Source organism: Amphibalanus amphitrite, unplaced genomic scaffold, assembly GCF_019059575.1.
Source record: "Amphibalanus amphitrite isolate SeventyFive unplaced genomic scaffold, NRLGWU_Aamphi_draft 000064F_arrow, whole genome shotgun sequence".
In the NCBI taxonomy this organism is placed as follows: domain Eukaryota; kingdom Metazoa; phylum Arthropoda; class Thecostraca; order Balanomorpha; family Balanidae; genus Amphibalanus; species Amphibalanus amphitrite.
In genome coordinates, this window is record NW_024881560.1 from 796,827 (window position 1) to 815,386 (window position 18,560).

The 18,560-nt window shown below is 52.1% G+C and overlaps 1 protein-coding gene across 4 annotated transcripts in view; it reads right to left on the minus strand.

The window, feature by feature from the left end:
* The window catches only part of LOC122378746 (SAM and SH3 domain-containing protein 3-like), a 65,876-nt gene that overhangs the window by 5,194 nt on the left and 42,122 nt on the right, over positions 1–18,560 (minus strand). For all 4 annotated transcript variants that reach the window (XM_043360201.1, XM_043360202.1, XM_043360204.1 and 1 more), the window contains 2 exons: positions 15,787–15,952; positions 15,029–15,402 (listed from right to left, as the gene is read on the minus strand). In XM_043360201.1, the coding sequence (XP_043216136.1) occupies positions 15,029–15,402; positions 15,787–15,952 (540 nt within the window). The remainder of the gene's footprint in view (positions 1–15,028; positions 15,403–15,786; positions 15,953–18,560) is intronic.

The following is an 18,560-nucleotide window of genomic DNA, read 5'->3' on the forward strand; positions in this document are numbered from 1 at the left end:
GAGACGCCAGTGACGCTTCCAAGCGCGAGATGAGTCCCCTAAGGTCGTTTAAAGGGCCACTCACCAACAATTGAGTATCATCAGCGTACTGGAAGACTGCTGCATCCTCAGAATAAAGTGATAGATCATTGGAAAATACCGTGAAGAGTAAGGGACCGAGTGCCGAGCCTTGAAAGACGCCCATAGAGTTGGGGAGAGGTTGTGATAATACCCGGCGACCGGACTCGTCCTTCAATGACACACTCTGTGTGTGACCCTGGAGATAAGCGGCGAACCAGGATGTCTCTATGCCGTGCATTGCCAATTTAGCGAGTAATAACTCATGGTTGATGACATCAAAACATTTGCTTAAATCAATAAGGCATAGCATAGAGACATCCCCCCTATCGGTGGCGGCCAGGATTTGGTCACTGACGGACAGAAGTGCTGTCTCAGTTGAGTGCCGGGGTCGGAAACCGTGCTGGGTATTGGCCAGGAGATGGTTTTGGGAGAGATAGCGATAGAGCTGTTTGTGAATGACTCGCTCGACCACCTTCATAATGACAGGTACTAAGGAGATAGGTCGAAAATTAGTGGGATCAGATGGGTTTCCAGACTTGAAGATGGGGTGAACTATAGAGTGTTTCCAATGAAAGGGGATATCGGACCTTGAGATGCAAGTGTTAATGATGTGAAGGATAACGTCACCGATAGATGGGAAAGCAGTTTTCAGCATGCGAATGCAGACGCCATCAGACGCACAGGCGGCAGAATTGCGCATATTGAAAACGGTGTGACCGAGTTCACCGAGAGAGATAGGTCTGGGCTTAAATCTACCGGTTACGACACGCGGCAAACGGCCAATTTGCTCAACAACTGGATTTTGGTCACGGATCTCTGTAGCGACGCGGGGACCCACAGAAACGAAAAAAGAATTTAAAACGTCAGCCGATACATCAGGTTGAACACTAGGTCCGTCTTTCTTACCAGCCACAACCGACCTAATACTTTTCCACACCTTGTTGGGACCCCGCCCACTAATCTCTCTGTGAAGTTCGCCGCGTCGGTCTCGTCGCACTGCGGCCCGGACAGTTCGGTTTAAAATTAAGTCTTTGTAAACCTCCGACTTTCTACCGAACTGCTGTAACGCGGTACGACGTTGATCCATGATTTTAAGTGTGGCGGGGGTAACTGCTGGTGCTGTAGGATTACGGATGGTAATATTCTTTATAGGTGCGTGATCGTCAAAAATCGGCAGAAATTCGGTCAGGAAAGCATCCCACTGCTCACTTACGTTCGTGGCACTAAACACGCCCTCCCAATCGGCAAACATCAGGTCAGAGTTCAGGGCATCGACATCTATACGGTTGATCGAGCGGGATTGAACAACTGTAGGATTTTTGCGTTGTTTCGGAACGTTAATAGACACACGAAGGAGTTTGTGTGGGCTGAAGTGGCAAAAGGATGCAGAGCAATCACGCACAAGCTCTCTATTTTTAACCATACAGACGTCTAGCAACGAGCCGGAAGTGTACGTTGGAACGGTTACAAGCTGCTCAAGAGAATAATTCGATAAAAAGTCACTGAGGTGTACACGCGCACGAAAACTCTCCTCCTTCAACATATCACAGTTTAAATCGCCACAGATCATAAATGGAATCTTGGGAAAATCAATTAATACACGCTGTAACTGCGTCTCGAGGTCCGAAAAGTCAGCTCGCAGAGCGGCATCGGTCTGTCGGGGCGGCCGGTACACAGAGCAAACAATTAACTGGCGATTTCGTTCGAGCTTGAACAACATCCACCGGGTTTCCAGGAGACTGCCGGGGTGCGGGGATGTGCTCGGTTTGATGGTCACAGTTTTCATATCCGTTTTTGACAGTACGGCGACCCCGCCGTAGCCGCTGCCGTCTGGTCGGTCGACTCGGCTGAGAGAGTAGCCGGGAATCACGAGAAGTCGATTGGAGTAGAAGGGCGCAGCCAGGTCTCGGCCAGGAGGCAGGCGTCGAAATCGTGACGGTTTAGTTCTTCGGTGAGTTCTAGTAGTTTTGGCTTCAGGCTTTGAATGTTCAAAACGCCGATCAAAAGACCGGTGTTTGCTGTCTTTGTGAGCCGGCGGGTTTCCGAGATGGTGAGTCGGGCCGGTTGGGTGAGGGTTCTGTGACTGGGCTCCTCTGGTGCGCGGGTCGTCGCGCGGTGCTGCCGGCCGGACCCACATACGACACTGATTGATTGGTGTGCGTGAGCTCTGGTACGGCGGATCAGGTGAGACAGACGAGGGGGTAGGCTGACCCTGATCCTCTCGGTGACGTCACTAGTCGCGTCGTCCCAGCAGAGCAGTCTGCGGACTGCCAGCAGCTGTTCTCGGTCATACTTGGTGTTAGTCCTGACTTGGGTTTGTGGACGCTCTACACGGCGGGGTAGAACCCCAGCGTCCGAGGCGGCCGGCTGATAGCCGCAGCCCCCTCCTCCTCCCCTGGCGCGTCTGGCCCGCCGTCCACCACGACACCCGCGGTGAGCGGGCCGGCGGCAGCGGGCCTCCGTCGCCTCCCGGGTGCCGGCCATGTTGACATTAGCCGGCCCGAGTCCCGTCCCCTCCGCTGGTGGTACCGGCATCCATGGGGGCGGGTGGGGGAGCTGAGGTCGAGTTCATCCGCGCGCAGTCCACGTCCGACAGAAAGTAGTACCGGGAAAATCGAGCAGAACTTCCGACTGAGTAGAGGTAGAGTTGATCTGTTTTCACGAATACATACAGTGAAGAAAACCGCAAAACTTGAGTCGGTTGGTCGTAGGCAAGCATCGGAAAGTAGTTTTCAAATATGACTTCGGGCGTTAGCTGCCCTCTCGCAGACCACGGCTTGACAGAGAGATATGCGAATAATTCTTGGACTTACAGTTCTGGAGAGTGGCCACAAAGATGCAGAAGGAGATTACGAGCACTCCGATGCCAAATTTCACAGCCTGTACGCGAAATTTCTCCACAAACGATACGAAAAACGGAGGAGCGCCTGGGGGTCGCCTGTATAGCGCGCGCGCCCAGCCGCGAGTGGGTTAACTTTGATATCTGGTCTGATCTTTGCTCCTCTGGTCTCTACTCAAATCAAATTATGTGACCTCTGGCACGCGACCGCGTTTTATGAGACCAATTGCCAACCCACCAAAACAATGCACCAATCCATTGCCAAGCCCCAGACGGAACCGCATCATTGACTCAGATATTGCGTATTTCAGATGGCTTGAATAGCGCCGTTTTGATTTAGACTGCCGCTGACCTCTCACATTACAGCCGTCACCTATAGGGCATCTCGCACATCAAAGGCACTTCCACGGGGCCAAATCCTACCCTTGGGGTTGCATTGGAGCGAATTAATATCTGATGCAGTGGCCGCCGCGGGCTCTCGGGGCGTTGGTTTACAGGCGGTGTGGGAGCCACCCGTGACAGGGTGGGAACATAATGAGAACGATGGGCGCGGCAACGGGCTGTCTGGAGCGGGCGATGATAATAAAGTGTGATTTCATTAGCACCTCGCCCACCTATTAAATTTGCCATAGAATCTACGATTTACGATCGCCCGGTCATGTTTTAGTTGAGTGAAACAATTTTTCGGTAAAAAGTTGTCTGTTATATAGCTTAACGTCCGTATCTCCGTCTGGATTTTCAGACGCACCCGAATAGTTAGTGGAATGCGTATAATGCACAAAGATTTGGTCTGACAAACTTGAGCGAAAAAAAACGGCACTAAAGCGCGTAGAAACACTATAACACGCGCTCACCATCAATTCGACCGGCTCATTCAACCGCTACAGTAGCGAGTTCCTTACGCCTTCTCTATACATATCGGTTGCGTGGGAAGATCGCCTAGTGTAACAGCTGAATGAGCGGCCAAGTGGATTGGTTAGTGGCCTGTAGTCTTTGCAGACAGCCTAGACTCTAGTTCTTACGAGCGAGTGAGCGAGCGAAGCGTTCGTAGGATAATGGAAATTTCTGAGTGGGTATGAGCGGCCGGCGGAGAGGCTTGTATTTCAGCAATCACTGGACCGATTCGCTTGCGGTCTTTTTGTGCGCGGTAGCTGCATCCTTTCGTGTTTGACCATTCTCGGTTCATGTGGGTAAACCCCACTGCATGTGCCACTTGCAAAAAGAAGAAGTGTCAGTTTTGTACAATAACTCGGCAACTACTGAGCCGATTGGGCTGAAACTTAGCATATAGGGGAGAGTGGGGCACATTCGTGCAAAAAATGCATAAACCCATATATCTGTTCTTTGGTTAGTGCAATGGCAAAATTGTTGATTGTAGTATGGAAAGGAACTATTGCAGATAGTTTTCCTCTTTAAAAGTTATCCTATAAAATTATTGCTTCCATTAGAAAAAATGACTTTTATTAACTCTGAACATTTGCACGAAACTGCCCCACCTATGGGGCACATTCGTTCAAGAGATGGGGCACTTCCGTTCACCCGGCAAAATTCGAGAAATTACCGGGCATTACCAGAAATTTACCAAAGGAAATTGGCAGGGGTCATTTCACTTGATTCCTTTCGACAAGAATGCATTGCACAACAAATGCAGAAAGAATGGGCTGGCCAACAAGAATGTGCCAACTGCCGGCCTCCGTGACCTCGCCAAGTTCGCGTGAATTGCTCGTCACGACGTCGCAAGCAGTCGAGACTGAGTCAGGCGAGCGTCATTAGAGAAACCTACTACAGATAAAGTCATAAATCGCAAAAACTAAAAAAAAATATGCACGAATGTGCCCCCAGGCAGTGCGTACACGAACCTGCCCCACAACGTTATTAGTAATATATTTCAAAATTTCTTTTTGAAAAAATGACACTTTTTCAACAAACAAGTTTGCAGCAGTTCCGTGAATAGAGTGGGCTTCTTCACCCCCAATTTTGAAAAGCTGAACCACATTTCCGAGTCAGGATCACGAAAATGGATGATATGAGGAAAGTTTGGAAAGCTCACGAATATTACAAATTTGCGTTTTTATCAAGCATGACAGCAGGTACAGTGTTGTCTTCTACGGTGAACGAAGGGCGGCAATGATAGACATATTTCCATAATTTACCTTGAGCTCGTGCAGTCACTCGTGTTCCCATAAACTGCTGAAAACGAATGTGCCCCATGCACGAATGTGCCCCACTCTCCCCTACAGGTTGGTAAGCAGTAAGCACCCACCTGTCAATGCATTTCAATGTGTCACCTAGTTGAGGTCCTGAAGTCGAGTCTCGCGTAAGTTGGTGTTATGATTTCTTAGTGACCGAGTCCTCGAATTATTGTCGTTTTGTCGAAAAAGAATAGTGCTACGTAGTGAGACGAGCCGTGTACCTACAGTACGTATAAAATTGTTGTTAGGATAACACCATTGTCGAATGACACTATCTAGCATTGCACGAACCAGACCAACCAGAAGTCATCAGGATGGCACAAGAGTGGGGTCGCTGCATCTCCTATTTTCTCTGGCGGCTTCGACCTGAACTCGGCCGACCTTGCGGCGTCTCCCCGCCGCCGGGGGCCAGTATATAACCGGCGGCCCGGCAGCAGAGGGCACACTCGACTGCCGTCCGCTGCTCTCTCACCCGCCGTCCCTGCAGTCTGCCATGAGGTGCCTGCTGTGTGTTCCGCTGGTGCTGGTCGCCGCCTGCGCCGCCCCGCAGGGGGGCTCGTACGGCGCCCCGCCGCCGCTCACCGCCGCCGAAGAGGAGCGAGCGGCCGCTCTGTCCGGCCGACCGCCTCTGCTGGGGGCCGGCGGCAGGCTCGGACCCCTCGGTGGTCCCCTGGGCCCCCTGGGCGGCCCTCGGGCCGGCCGCTTCGGAGGGCCGCTCGGTGGCCGGCTGCCCAACGGAGGCAACCCGCCCCAGCTGCGACCGGACGGCCTGCTGGACGGGCCCGGCGTGCCGTACAGCTTCAACTGGGCCGTGGACGAGCCCGACTACGGTAACCAGTACGGCCACCAGGAGGAGAGCGACGGCGTGGTGACGCAGGGCGAGTACCGCGTGCTGCTGCCCGACGGACGCACCCAGATCGTCACCTACTCGGTGGAGGGCGACAGCGGCTTCCAGGCGACGGTGACGTACGAGGGCGAGGCGCAGTTTCCGCCTCCGGGCGCGCCCGGCGGCCTCGGCGGTCCGGCGCCGTTCGGCTCGGCTCTCGGCGGAGGACCCCTGAGCAGCGCGCCCCTCCCGGGAGCAGCCTTGGGCCGTGGTCCGCTCGGACGGGGCCCTCTGGGTCGCGGGCCTTTCGGAGCTCGGCCCCTGCTCGGCGCCGCTGGACGTCCCATTCCTGGCGTTGTTGGTGGCGATGTTGACGTCCCGGTAGAACCCAGCACCAGCTACGGTATCTGATTGATGCTGCCGTGGTTTATCGCGAGAAAACGGCAGCCGCCGGTTCCAATTGGCTGACATGCGTCAGCGGGTTGCGAACAGGTGGACAGTCGCACTGTCCATGATAAATGAGCAGTACTGACTTGGAGCTTGGGCGATTGTGTACACCATGTATATGTATTTGTAAATTGGTGAAATAAACGATAATGGATCATAAATTGCGTACTTCTAGGAATGTTTGCTTTGATTTAGGAACGAGACAAGACTTCACATGAATAAAAACTTCGAACGGTGGTTATAAAAAATCGTTCTTCGTCAAAAACTGAATACCTACCTATCTACCGAAGAAAACTGAGGTATCGGTATTCGGTAGCCGTCTGCACATTCTCGAAGAAAAGGAGATACATAGTTATGGAAATGGAAGTCGAAGACATTGCATTGCAATTTTCCATCGTAGGGAGAAAAATAGTCGTAGGTAAGATAGGTATTGCTTTACATTTGTTTGGTTTTCAGCTGCACCTAAGTAAATTGTAATTTTGATGGCATTTAACAAAAGTAATCCGAAATGTAACGATTAACGGATTAAGCCATTATTTTAGTTACCAGAGATGCACACCCCTAGAACGTCTCAATTAATGTTTGAAAATTATCACCTTGAATCCACCGGTCTGTAGCATTTGGCATCTGGAACTCAACAATAGAGCATAAACTCAGGCGTTGGTCTCTACTACCATCTAGCACGGCGTGAGCCAAAGCTCGCTCCCTGCTGTGCGGCACAGCATAACTTCAGGCGCTAGTCACTGGTGCCATCTAGCGATAAGAGCCAAAGCTCGCTCCGTGCTATGCGGCACAGCATAACTTCAGGCGCTAGTCACTGGTGCCATCTAGCGACAAGAGCCAAAGCTCGCTCCGTGCTGTGCGGCACAGCATAACTAAAGGCGCTAGTCACTAGTGCCCTCTAGCGGCAAAAGCCAAAGCCCGCTCTGCGCCGTGCGGTACAGTATAACATCAGGCGCTAGACACTAGCGTCATCTAGCGACAGCAATGTAACTAGTTAGAGAATCGCGATACGCATTGAGGTACGACCTGCGAATTGTCATCCGAGAGTTTATGCCATGTGTGGAAATGGATTATGTTTGCATTTATACTTGTTGTTGTTACTTTAATCAAATGATAATGACGGTAAAAAAGACCAATTGTGAAGGACCGCAGGTAATGCTTTTCAAGATAAATAACTGCTTGGGTAAATTCATTTTAGACTATTGGCACCTTCCTCCCAGAATAAATACTCACGAGTCACGAACGATGCTACTGAAAGTATGCAAATTCCAAATGACATGTCGGTTACAGCAATAGTTTGAATACAGTACCTTATTTGTTTTGAACGTTCCAAAAATGGGTAAGTATCTATAAAGGACATTACTTCGTGTATAATTGAAGAACAGGATAGACGCAAGTAGGTAGAACGAACAAAGCATTTACGGTATCTTAGCACCCTCGCTATTTCGCAAGGCACATGATTATCGTAAGAATAGGGCCAGGACGTAAATTGATTTAAGTTGGGAGTGGTTTGGTATTAATTAACATAAAGTGACCTCTATATCTATTAACGTTTGGTTAAATGCCTATTGCCATTCCAATACATATCCACGATTGCAATGACAGCCAACAATTATTTTAAATACCAGTTTCTCGACATCCTCAAATAGGCAATGCGCCGCATGATGGGTTAATCATTGTATGTTATCCGTTGTCCATATATTATACCAGTCACCACACCACAATAAAGTTAATAAATACAATAAAGTATAAACAATCACACACATATACAGCGGCTGGATTCCAGTCAGTACTGTTCATGCGGGATGAGCAGTACGACTGTCGTCCTCCATCTGTTAACGCTGACGACTCTCGACCAATAGAAACTGGCGGCTGCCGTTTCATTACAGTCATATGCTGTGGCAAGAATCAGATACCGTAGCTGGTGCTAGGTTCTACCGGGGCGTCAACATCGCCACCAATAACGCCAGGAATGGGACGTCCGGCGGCGCCGAGCAGGGGCCGAGCTCCGAAAGGCCCGCGACCCAGAGGGCCCCGTCCGAGGGGACCACGGCCCAAGGCTGCTCCCGGGAGGGGCGCGCTGCTCAGGGGTCCTCCGCCGAGAGCCGAGCCGAACGGCGCTGGACCGCCGAGGCCGCCGGGCGCGCCCGGAGGCGGAAACTGCGCCTCGCCCTCGTACGTCACCGTCGCCTGGAAGCCGCTGTCGCCCTCCACCGAGTAGGTGACGATCTGGGTGCGTCCGTCGGGCAGTAGCACGCGGTACTCGCCCTGCGTCACCACGCCGTCGCTCTCCTCCTGGTGGCCGTACTGGTTACCGTAGTCGGGCTCGTCCACGGCCCAGTTGAAGCTGTACGGCACGCCGGGCCCGTCCAGCAGGCCGTCCGGTCGCAGCTGGGGCGGGTTGTCTCCGTTGGGCAGCCGGCCACCGAGGGGCCCTCCGAACCGGCCGGCCCGAGGGCCGCCCAGGGGGCCCAGGGGACCACCGAGGGGTCCGAGCCTGCCGCCGGCCCCCAGCAGAGGTGGTCGGCCGGACAGAGCGGCCGCTCGCTCCTCTTCGGCGGCGGTGAGCGGCGGCGGGGCGCCGTACGAGCCCCCCTGCGGGGCGGCGCAGGCGGCGGCCAGCACCAGCGGAACACACAGCAGGCACCTCATGGCAGACTGCAGGGACGGCGGCTGAGAGAGCAGCGGACGGCAGTCGAGTGTGCCCTCTGCCGCCGGGCCGCCGGTTATATACCGGCCCCCGGCGGCGGGGAGACGCCGCAAGGTCGGCCGAGGTCGGGTCACTGCGGTCGGAGACGGGCTACGCTGAGAAGCCTTTCTCATTGATCATATCCAACACTTCAATTGCATGGCCACTAGCAATGACGAAGGTCAGGTGCAAGATTTTCTAGCATTTTGCAGGCAAAAATCGCACTGTCTTTCGCCTAAAATTTACGAAATTATGGTGCAAAAGACACACTTTTCAACACACTTGTCATCTTTAAACATCTAATACGGAGTAACTTTTTAATCGATGAATAGTTACAATTTTACAGCAAGAGCGCCTTGACTGCTCCAAAAGTCTGCCTTTATTTGTGGTTTGTCAGATAATAATTGGTTGTCTTTATCTATTTGATGTCGTAATTAGGATTTATTTTATATCCGATTTAAATGGGTAACGGCATTCGTACAGGATATGTACATATTGCTGATATCAAATTTATTTTTAGTGGTGCAAACTTAGTCGGAACCATACGCAATGAGAACGTTTCGTGTGCATGGTGCAATGTGCATGATGCTGTTAAATATAAGAGGTCAAACTTCGAAGGGGGTCGAACGGAGCCCCTTCCTCAGTTTTTTTTCTAAAATAATGAGCTTAAAATAGACGGCATTGAAAAGCCAATGCGGGCGAGGGTCATAGGTTTCATAGTGTTAAAGTCCACAAAATATATTTGCGCTGAATTTGATTCTTTTGCATTGTATATTTTTTTTTTGTATTTGCGAAAGTTGGAGTAATGGTTAAACGCCTACCCGGGATAACTATACTTATCAATATCTAATATACACACAGACAGGTCGTAAAGCATTATAACTATGCAATTGCGTGATTTCTTTACCAGTTTCGCACAGGAGAAAGCCAATGGCCTTATACCTCTCGTTGATCGGCCTTTTTCTCTTTGCTTCTGCTAATATGTGCTAAAATAAGTGCCCAAGATGATCTTTCGTCAGCACTGAGCACGTGTGGGAGCCTACCGGATAACGGTAAAAATAGCACTGTTGTGGCACGTTTCACCGAACTGGCACGTGTCAGCTAGGGGTCAGTCGAGGAGGTAGATCATCTGTAACCGACAGCGCCATCAGACGGCCGCCGTTTGCTGCCTACCGTCTGATCCAGCGGCCCCGCCCCTGCCACCGCCAGTGAAACGGCACCACAGACGCGCCCGGAACCGGCCGGGTCACGCCCTGCGCGAGCCGCAGGACTCGGGTCAAGGTCAGAGCGATACGGGGCAGGGTCAGCCCACGTGCGGTAACGTTCCCAGCGCCTGATCAGCGCCGCTCTCTCAGTGGTTCCTGTCGGGGTAATATCTCCCCAGTACGTCACACGCCGGGTCGGTGCGGCCGTTTGTGCAGCGATTACCTGCCAGCTGCTCGCCACATGCATCTTAATGTGTCGTCATAGGCAGATCGGATCACCGCAGGGTCAAAGGGCACACAGACAGGGGCTGGCTTAATTAGAAAACGTGCGAACGCTCGTGTCAAAGCGCCACTTGACGAGGATTTATTCGTGCTTCGCGTGTGAGGGTAACTTATCTGTATGCTTATCGTGTGTGTATGGTGCGCAGAAAAATAGTCCAACGATACGGGAGAAAAGAAGATTCAATGCAAAATTGGTTATGAGAATAAAGTTGTTTCATTACTCAGATATTAAATTTATCAATGGCGTGCGGCAACTGTTAGAAATAACGTAAACAGATAAGGTCAGTGATATGCCTACATCTGTGTGCCTGAAGTAAATATCACGACATTGGCATTAGTGTTTTTCTTCAGTTGAATACCGCTCTTCCCTTTTTAGCGTAACCTCTTCTAAAAGGTTTGTCCATAGGCAACAGGAAAGGTCTTCTTGTCTCTGTGATTCGTAAAATGAGCAAAAAGATTACGGATCATTCTAAGAGTACCTACTAGGCGAATTTTCCAAGAAACAATACATATAAGTGAAGAAATCTAGACTCAATAAAAACGGTTCAGTGTATTCCACATCGATTGCTGCATAAATAGATTCCAACGGCCACCAATATGCCGTACACTTTCTACACTAACGGCAGCCACCTTAAAAAAAATGCACGCGAGAGTCAGAACGGCTGTCTGTACTGTTCACTGTGATGTCGTGAATAGTACGACTTCCCGTCTGTTCAACACGTGCTGACGCAGCTGCTGTTGACGTCTGCCACCCAATAAGAAGTGCTGACTGGCCCTCCAAGAGCTAACCTCCTGTCCTGGATTAGAAGCCATAGCTGGTGCTCGGCGTATTTACTGGCGCGTCCGCTCCATCATCCAGGACATCAGGAATGGGACGGCCGGCGGCGTCGAACAGGCGGCCCGGCCCCCCGACGTATGAGCCTCGTCCCTGAGCGTAGCCCGAGGCAGCTCCAGACAGGGGGCCTCGCAGAGGACGACCTCCGAACGGACCAGCGGGACTGGGGCCCAGGGGACCGCGGCCCAGAGGACCCCGGCCGAGCGGTCCGCGACCCAGAGGACCCCGGCCGAATGGTCCACGGCCGAGGCGACCTCTTCTGATGGGAACGCCTCCCAGGGGACCATCTTCCACGGCTGCTCCCGGGAGGGGCGCGCTGCTCAGGGGTCCTCCGCCGAGAGCGGAGCCGAACGGCGCCGGACCGCCGAGGCCGCCGGGCGCGCCCGGAGGCGGAAACTGCGCCTCGCCCTCGTACGTCACCGTCGCCTGGAAGCCGCTGTCGCCCTCCACCGAGTAGGTGACGATCTGGGTGCGTCCGTCGGGCAGCAGCACGCGGTACTCGCCCTGCGTCACCACGCCGTCGCTCTCCTCCTGGTGGCCGTACTGGTTGCCGTAGTCGGGCTCGTCCACGGCCCAGTTGAAGCTGTACGGCACGCCGGGCCCGTCCAGCAGGCCGTCCGGTCGCAGCTGGGGCGGGTTGTCTCCGTTGGGCAGCCGGCCACCGAGGGGCCCTCCGAACCGGCCGGCCCGAGGGCCGCCCAGGGGGCCCAGGGGACCACCGAGGGGTCCGAGCCTGCCGCCGGCCCCCAGCAGAGGCGGTCGGCCGGACAGAGCGGCCGCTCGCTCCTCTTCGGCGGCGGTGAGCGGCGGCGGAGCGCCGTACGAGCCCCCCTGCGGGGCGGCGCAGGCGGCGGCCAGCACCAGCGGAACACACAGCAGGCACCTCATGGCAGACTGCAGGGACGGCGCGTGAGAGAGCAGCGGACGGCAGTCGAGTGTGCCCTCTGCCGCCGGGCCGCCGGTTATATACTGGCCCCCGGCGGCGGGGAGACGCCGCAAGGTCGGCCGCCGCAGCCGGAGGCGCGGCCCCACACAGACGCCTCAGGGTCCGCGGGTGCTTCTCAGTAAGAATATGACATGGCTAGCGTTGGAATACCTAAATTAGCGTGCCAGATTGGCGAATGGCAATAGCCGTGAACAATATCATGGGCTTTTGAAAGGTAGGTATATAATTGAAAATGCATATCATAATGAAATGAAAAACAATAACTTAGAAAGCAGCTTAATTGCGGGGACTAAAAATTGATTCTATTCAAATTAAACAAAAAACAAAAACAAAAGAAGTTACAAACTTGACAGTGCCAAACACGATAGCAAGATATGACGAAACTGTCCTTTTTCAAATGTTTATATTTCGGAGATCCGTTTGGTTTTAATTCTATTCGCCCTTGGTTTTCATCCTATGATTTTGAATGAGTTAAGCTCTGCAAGCTGCTCAACCTTCTTTTGGAAAAGTGGTAACAATTTTCATTTTTCATGTTAGGAAACAATGTTATTAAGCTTAACCCTCGCCCTGGCAGGGGGGGGTCGATGCGACCCCCCCCCCCCTAAGGTTTTTCGAAGATAGCGTAAAAACGGCGGCGCGCAGCGCCGCCAAATTTGGCACAGCCTATGGGGCAACCTTTTTACATATGACCTGAAAATTTCAGGTCCGGGTGACCTTGGGTCAGGTCACCAGGTCAGAAAAACCGGTACAAGGTCATGGTCAAATTTCAATTTTCTTTTTGCGCCTGTCCAACTCACAGTTTTGGACTGATTTCCTTCAAACTTTCAGGATGTGCTAAGTTCACCGAGTTGTATAACATATAGTTCGGGTTTATTGAGGTCACTGACCTGAGGTCAGTTAGAGGTCATTACGTCGTAATGCTAAGCCTATGGGAAAATACTAAATTCGGAAAATACTGGAGATATCCGCTTCGTTCTACCACTTTTGTGCTTTGAAACCACAGTACTTAACAGCAGGTCACTCGGTGCTTCTTTGTTTGGTGTACTTATCCATGGGTCAGGTCAAATGAGGTCAACTGAGGTCAAATGACGTTATTGCCAATAACTTGGCACATAATGACGCTAGAGCTTAAAAAATGGTATCATTGTGTTCCTGGTGATCTGCCGAATCGAATGATATGCGATATGATGCAATTTGGTTAACTTGAACTTAATTTATTAATTTAAGTTTACTTAAAATTTAAGAAAAACTTTAAGTACACTTAAGCAAGCTAAAACGTATATCATTCGACGCGCCTTGACGTGCTGAGTTCACTGGTGCTTTTCTTTTTTGCTCTATCTTAATTAGATCAAAAGTTATAAGCGAAAAACTTTTGACCTGTTTTTAGCGAAATTTTTACATTTATACCCCCCAAAACCCCCCTAAATATTGACCTAGAGCAACCAAATTTGCACAGGGGCGAGAACTCCAGGGGGCCCACCTACCTACCAAATTTGGTGTTTCTAGGTGCCATAGGAGCCAATCGCGAGGGGGGGGGGTCGATGCGACCCCCCCCCCCCCTGCCAGGCCGTGTTATGAAAAAGGCCCTGCCAGGGCGAGGGTTAAAAATTGGTCAATCCAACAGCTAGCATATAAATTAGCTCCATAGACCTTACACGTGTTCTCCTGCTGTCTCTTTACCTACATCCATGCGTGGTTCGAGTAAAGGTTTCGCAAAAATAGGTATAATTGTTCCGTCGCCGAAGTGCAGGCCGCTCATCTTGCCCTAGTTTCAGGGTAATAGCATCGGAAGTATCAACTGCGTCTGTCTGGCTGCGTTCACGCCATTAGCATACGTGCAGAGTCATAATTACTGACGAAGGTTAAGGCAGTTCTGTGGGCAGCTCCCTGCCGCAGGAACGGCTGACTCGGAGATCGGCGCTATACGGCGCCGACAATTATCGACACTGTGTGGCTTGCTCTGGACCATTCCGGGCTTTTCGCACGGTTAAAGCAAGGGCAGACGTGTAACTGTCGGTTCGCGAGGCCGGTTGGTTCTGTTCGCGGAACATATGTCGCTGAATGTGCTCATTTTTACGAGGAGGTACTGGAGTACTGTTCAGGTGTGGATCAGAGAGAGTCGTGACCACTGAACTCTATAATGGTCGTGACAGTACATGAACAGAATGTGGAGCAATGTATCAGCGATAACGTCTAGTCAAACCGCAGCTTCAATGGCAGCTGTTAGCATCTGTGATACAATAGCACAGACTATGAGTCAATAACGCATGGAGTTCGTGGACGGACATCGGCACTATTCCGGAAGAATATAGGTGAGCGCTCCAGGCACCGCGGATAGATCCATAGCCGATCAACTTATGACCTTAATTGAAATGAGCCGCTGAATTACATAGTTAGGGAGATTGTTGTGAAGTGAAAGCTATAATTCAAATAAATAACGAGCAAGCACCATCGAACTGCCGCCAATAAAGACAGCCGTCGTAGTGAGTCTGCACAAAACACTTACCGTTTACTGTAACAGCTTTTTAAGTTCCTGCGAATAAATTTTACTGAAAACTACTGCAACTTTTCTAATCAGTCTTTAATCATGGCAATGGTAGATAGCACGTTACGTTATCGTCGAGCTGACCACTGTAAATGAGCATTAATTGCTTCAAGTTTAAATGCCTATACTCAACTCACCAAAAACACCGTATGTACTCACCGAGACGCCCAGCTCCTCGAGCAGATGTTTGACGGAGACGGGCCGCGTCTTGAGCGGCGGCAGCACGCCGCCGGCCTCGCGCAGGCGCGCCACCTCGTCCGGCAGCACCTCCACGTTGATGAACTTGAACGTGCCGACGCGTCCGTGCAGCGCGCCGCGCCACAGGCCGCTCGGATTCATGCTGATGATGTCGATGATGTCACCGCGACTGAAGCGCAGCGCCTCGCGGTCGTACGGGCTGGGCACGTAGTCGACGCGGGCGCGCGCGCGGCCCACCGTCGGCCCCCTGTACGAGACGTCAGAGTCCTCAGAGGAGGAGGACATGTTAGAGAGCAGCGAGCTGCGGTTGCTGCCCACCATCACCGGCTCACTCCCTGCGGACAGAGCGAGAGAGACGGGCGTCAGAGATGGATGACGATAACGCGACGAACGAGTGATCCTGGACTAGCGTTTTCATCACACTTTTCTCTATTTACAACAGGTGTTGATTAAACACAAAAACATCCGTCAGCTTTAACCTCGGGTATGTTCATATTCCTACTGATCGTGAAATTGTCAATGCTATGGTGACGTTTAAAACTACAATTTTATATCTTTTTCTCCAAGTTCTATTGACATGCAGGACATGGAAGGGGACATGTAGGGGCACGCCAGGGTACCACCCGCCGATAGCTCAGGTCGGTACCGACGGGTATTAGAGAGGGTGGAGCGGGCGCGGGCGCGGGCGGGGTCGGGTTGGGCCGGCGTCGGTCGCTCACCCGACGAGGACAGCTCCGAGCCGTCGCTGCTCCTGCTGTCCACCGAGGCTCTGTGAAGGCGCCTCTCCGAGTCGGAGGCCGTCAGCTGGCGGGCCGCCAGGCGGCGCTTCAGGCTCTGCACGCCGTGAACCAGCGAGGAGAGACGGCGCCCTGAACGCTCCGAATCCTGTCGGCCAGAGGGCGCGCACATCAGGCACAATGCTGCGGTATCAGGCACGGGGCGGCATACAGAGAGAGGAACAGAGGGTGTGCACGTCAGTCACGGCGCCGGGACATCGGGCACGGGACGGCCATCACTCACAGACAGCGCAGAGGTATCTAGTAGGGACGAGCGGCGGACACAGAGCGCGCTGAGGTGCCAGGTGTTGGACGAGCGTCAGGTACACAGAGGGCGCTGAGGTATACTGTGTACGGGACGTGCGTCAACTGCAGGGGGCGCTGAGGTGTCGGGTGTAGGCCGGCTACAATTGCAGAAAGACGAGCACTGGGTGTGAGAGCGGCGTCGGTCGTGGAGGCCGGTAAAGATATGAGCATTGGGCAGGAATCGAAATTCAGCTGGGGAGCCGCCAAGGCGCTGACAGCGGGGCGAACTTTATTCACTGTGTCTTCACTGCCGATTTAGGCAGTGTAGGCACTGGTCAGATGGTCCAGAGTTTCGCTAGGGATGCCGAGATAGTAGAGATTTGCAAAAAACTTATGAAGTGAAACACAGGTCAGATCAACCGAACATAGTAAAAACAAATTCAGAGAAGTCTAACATTCGTCAGGGATAGGAAAGGTAGGTACTCTACACTTTGGTATCTGGGATAACCGTCCTTTGCCTATATTTGCATTGCATCTATTAGGTACGTCTTAAACAAGGTACCTAATAAAATTCATAGCACATTCATATTCACTGCCCCGTGTTTGATTGTCTATTCCAAAGCGCCATCTAGTGTCTGGTTTATCGAATAGGAGCTAGGAAGATAAGAAAGTAGCTACAATGTCTGGACGAAACCAATAAATCTGTCCTTACAAAGCACAAATGTGTTCGCTGTTTGGTTGTAACTACTGTCACTAAAATATACTAAGTCCCTTCATTGAAGTAACGAACAGTAAGCAAATGTTTGATTGCCGGTTAACTGTTTTATACCCGTATTACAGACGGCATAATTCCCCTTCACGTTGTTAGTGTGCTACGAGTATTCTGATTTTTACAACTTCGTTCCTTTTTCCTTACATGATACATCGAACTTATCGTTCAAAACACCTGTCTGTATAACCAAGTGCGTTGTAATGCTTGTAACTCCCATGTTTCAATGCAGCACGTCTCCATTTCTTAACGCGCTAAAACGCCTTTACATTCTCCGCTAAACATGACGCGTGCGTTTTCCATTACAATCATCGTGCACTCTCAGCGTGTAGGAGCTATTAGAGCACTAAACCCATCTCTAATGAGCATTGCGACAGGCGTCGTCTTCCGGCGGTAATCGTGCTACGGTTCCTAGCAGCGACGGGCGCAGGTCGTAGGATCCTCCTTTCACAGGAATGGGTTAACTCCGGGTCGGCACGGGTCGGCGAGTATCTTGCAAGACCGGATGTAGCGACATTGTGGGCATACTGTCACAGCCCGAGTGGCGCCGGGAGTCGCGACAGTAGTAAGACAGGTCAAATTGCAATGACAGAGCCTGACCCGGAGGTGACAGACAATTTGGCAGGTCGGGTGTGCTGATCGCCGGGTAAGTCACACCTAATGCTACCGGCACGTGTCATGTGAAAGTGTCATGATGACAAGCAAAAATAGCTCTCATCTTTCCGCCGGCAGTACGAGTCTGCTAATCGGTCACTGGTCAGATGTCATCGGTCATCAGTCAGTGGTCATTGGTCAATTCAGAGACCCGTGACCAGAACTAGGGCAGCCATCGACATTCAACACATCACACCAATCATCGGGAGCTCCGCCAGGCTTCGGAAAATCCGGGTAAGCATGCATGCATGCATCACGTTGTATATCTTCAGAACACCACGCAGCGTACGCATTACGAAATACACCGGGGAGTGACCCAGTCACTCGATAAATCGTTGAATTGCACCATGAGCAATCGCTCCGTGCCCGTCCCGTGACGTCCGGTTCCGTGAGTTCAGTCGGTCGAATTCGTCAGATAGTCGCCTGGATACGGACGCCAGTGTAGATGGGGACGAAACTGAGCTGGAGCCGGGCCAGCTGAGCCTCAAACCTGTTCGGCAAGTCGTAAACAGACATGCCAAGCCGACAGCCCGGCGGGTTCGGAACCAACGAGGTGAAAGTGTCATGAAGATGTCATGTCGCTCACTGCTCAAACAAAGATTATTGGAGACGCGGCGAGCTACACCTACAGGATTTCACTTTTAGACAAAAAAAGTCTTACAATCTCATGGGGACCTATTTGCTGCTGAACAAAGAAAATTAGCCCTAAACAAATTCCGTGGGAGATTTTGTAGACCGACAAAGTGTCTCACGCGACTACCGGCTTTCAGCATCTGAGGAACCTTATGTTCTCTTGAAAAGGTCGTTTGTTCTACATCCCAACCCACAGGTTACCGCCCAGCGGAGTGGACTCCAGACACGCTATAAGCTCTCCCAGCTGCGCACCAGCACTCAGGCTCATTCCGGAGCTCTCGGCGGAGCGGCAGCTCTCCATCCCGTGATATCACGAACATCTGACCACGGCACGCTACCCGTTCCGGCGCACCCCATCCCGCAGCACCGGCTCTCGACAAAACAGCGCTGAGAACCAGCGGGAACCGCCCGGCCG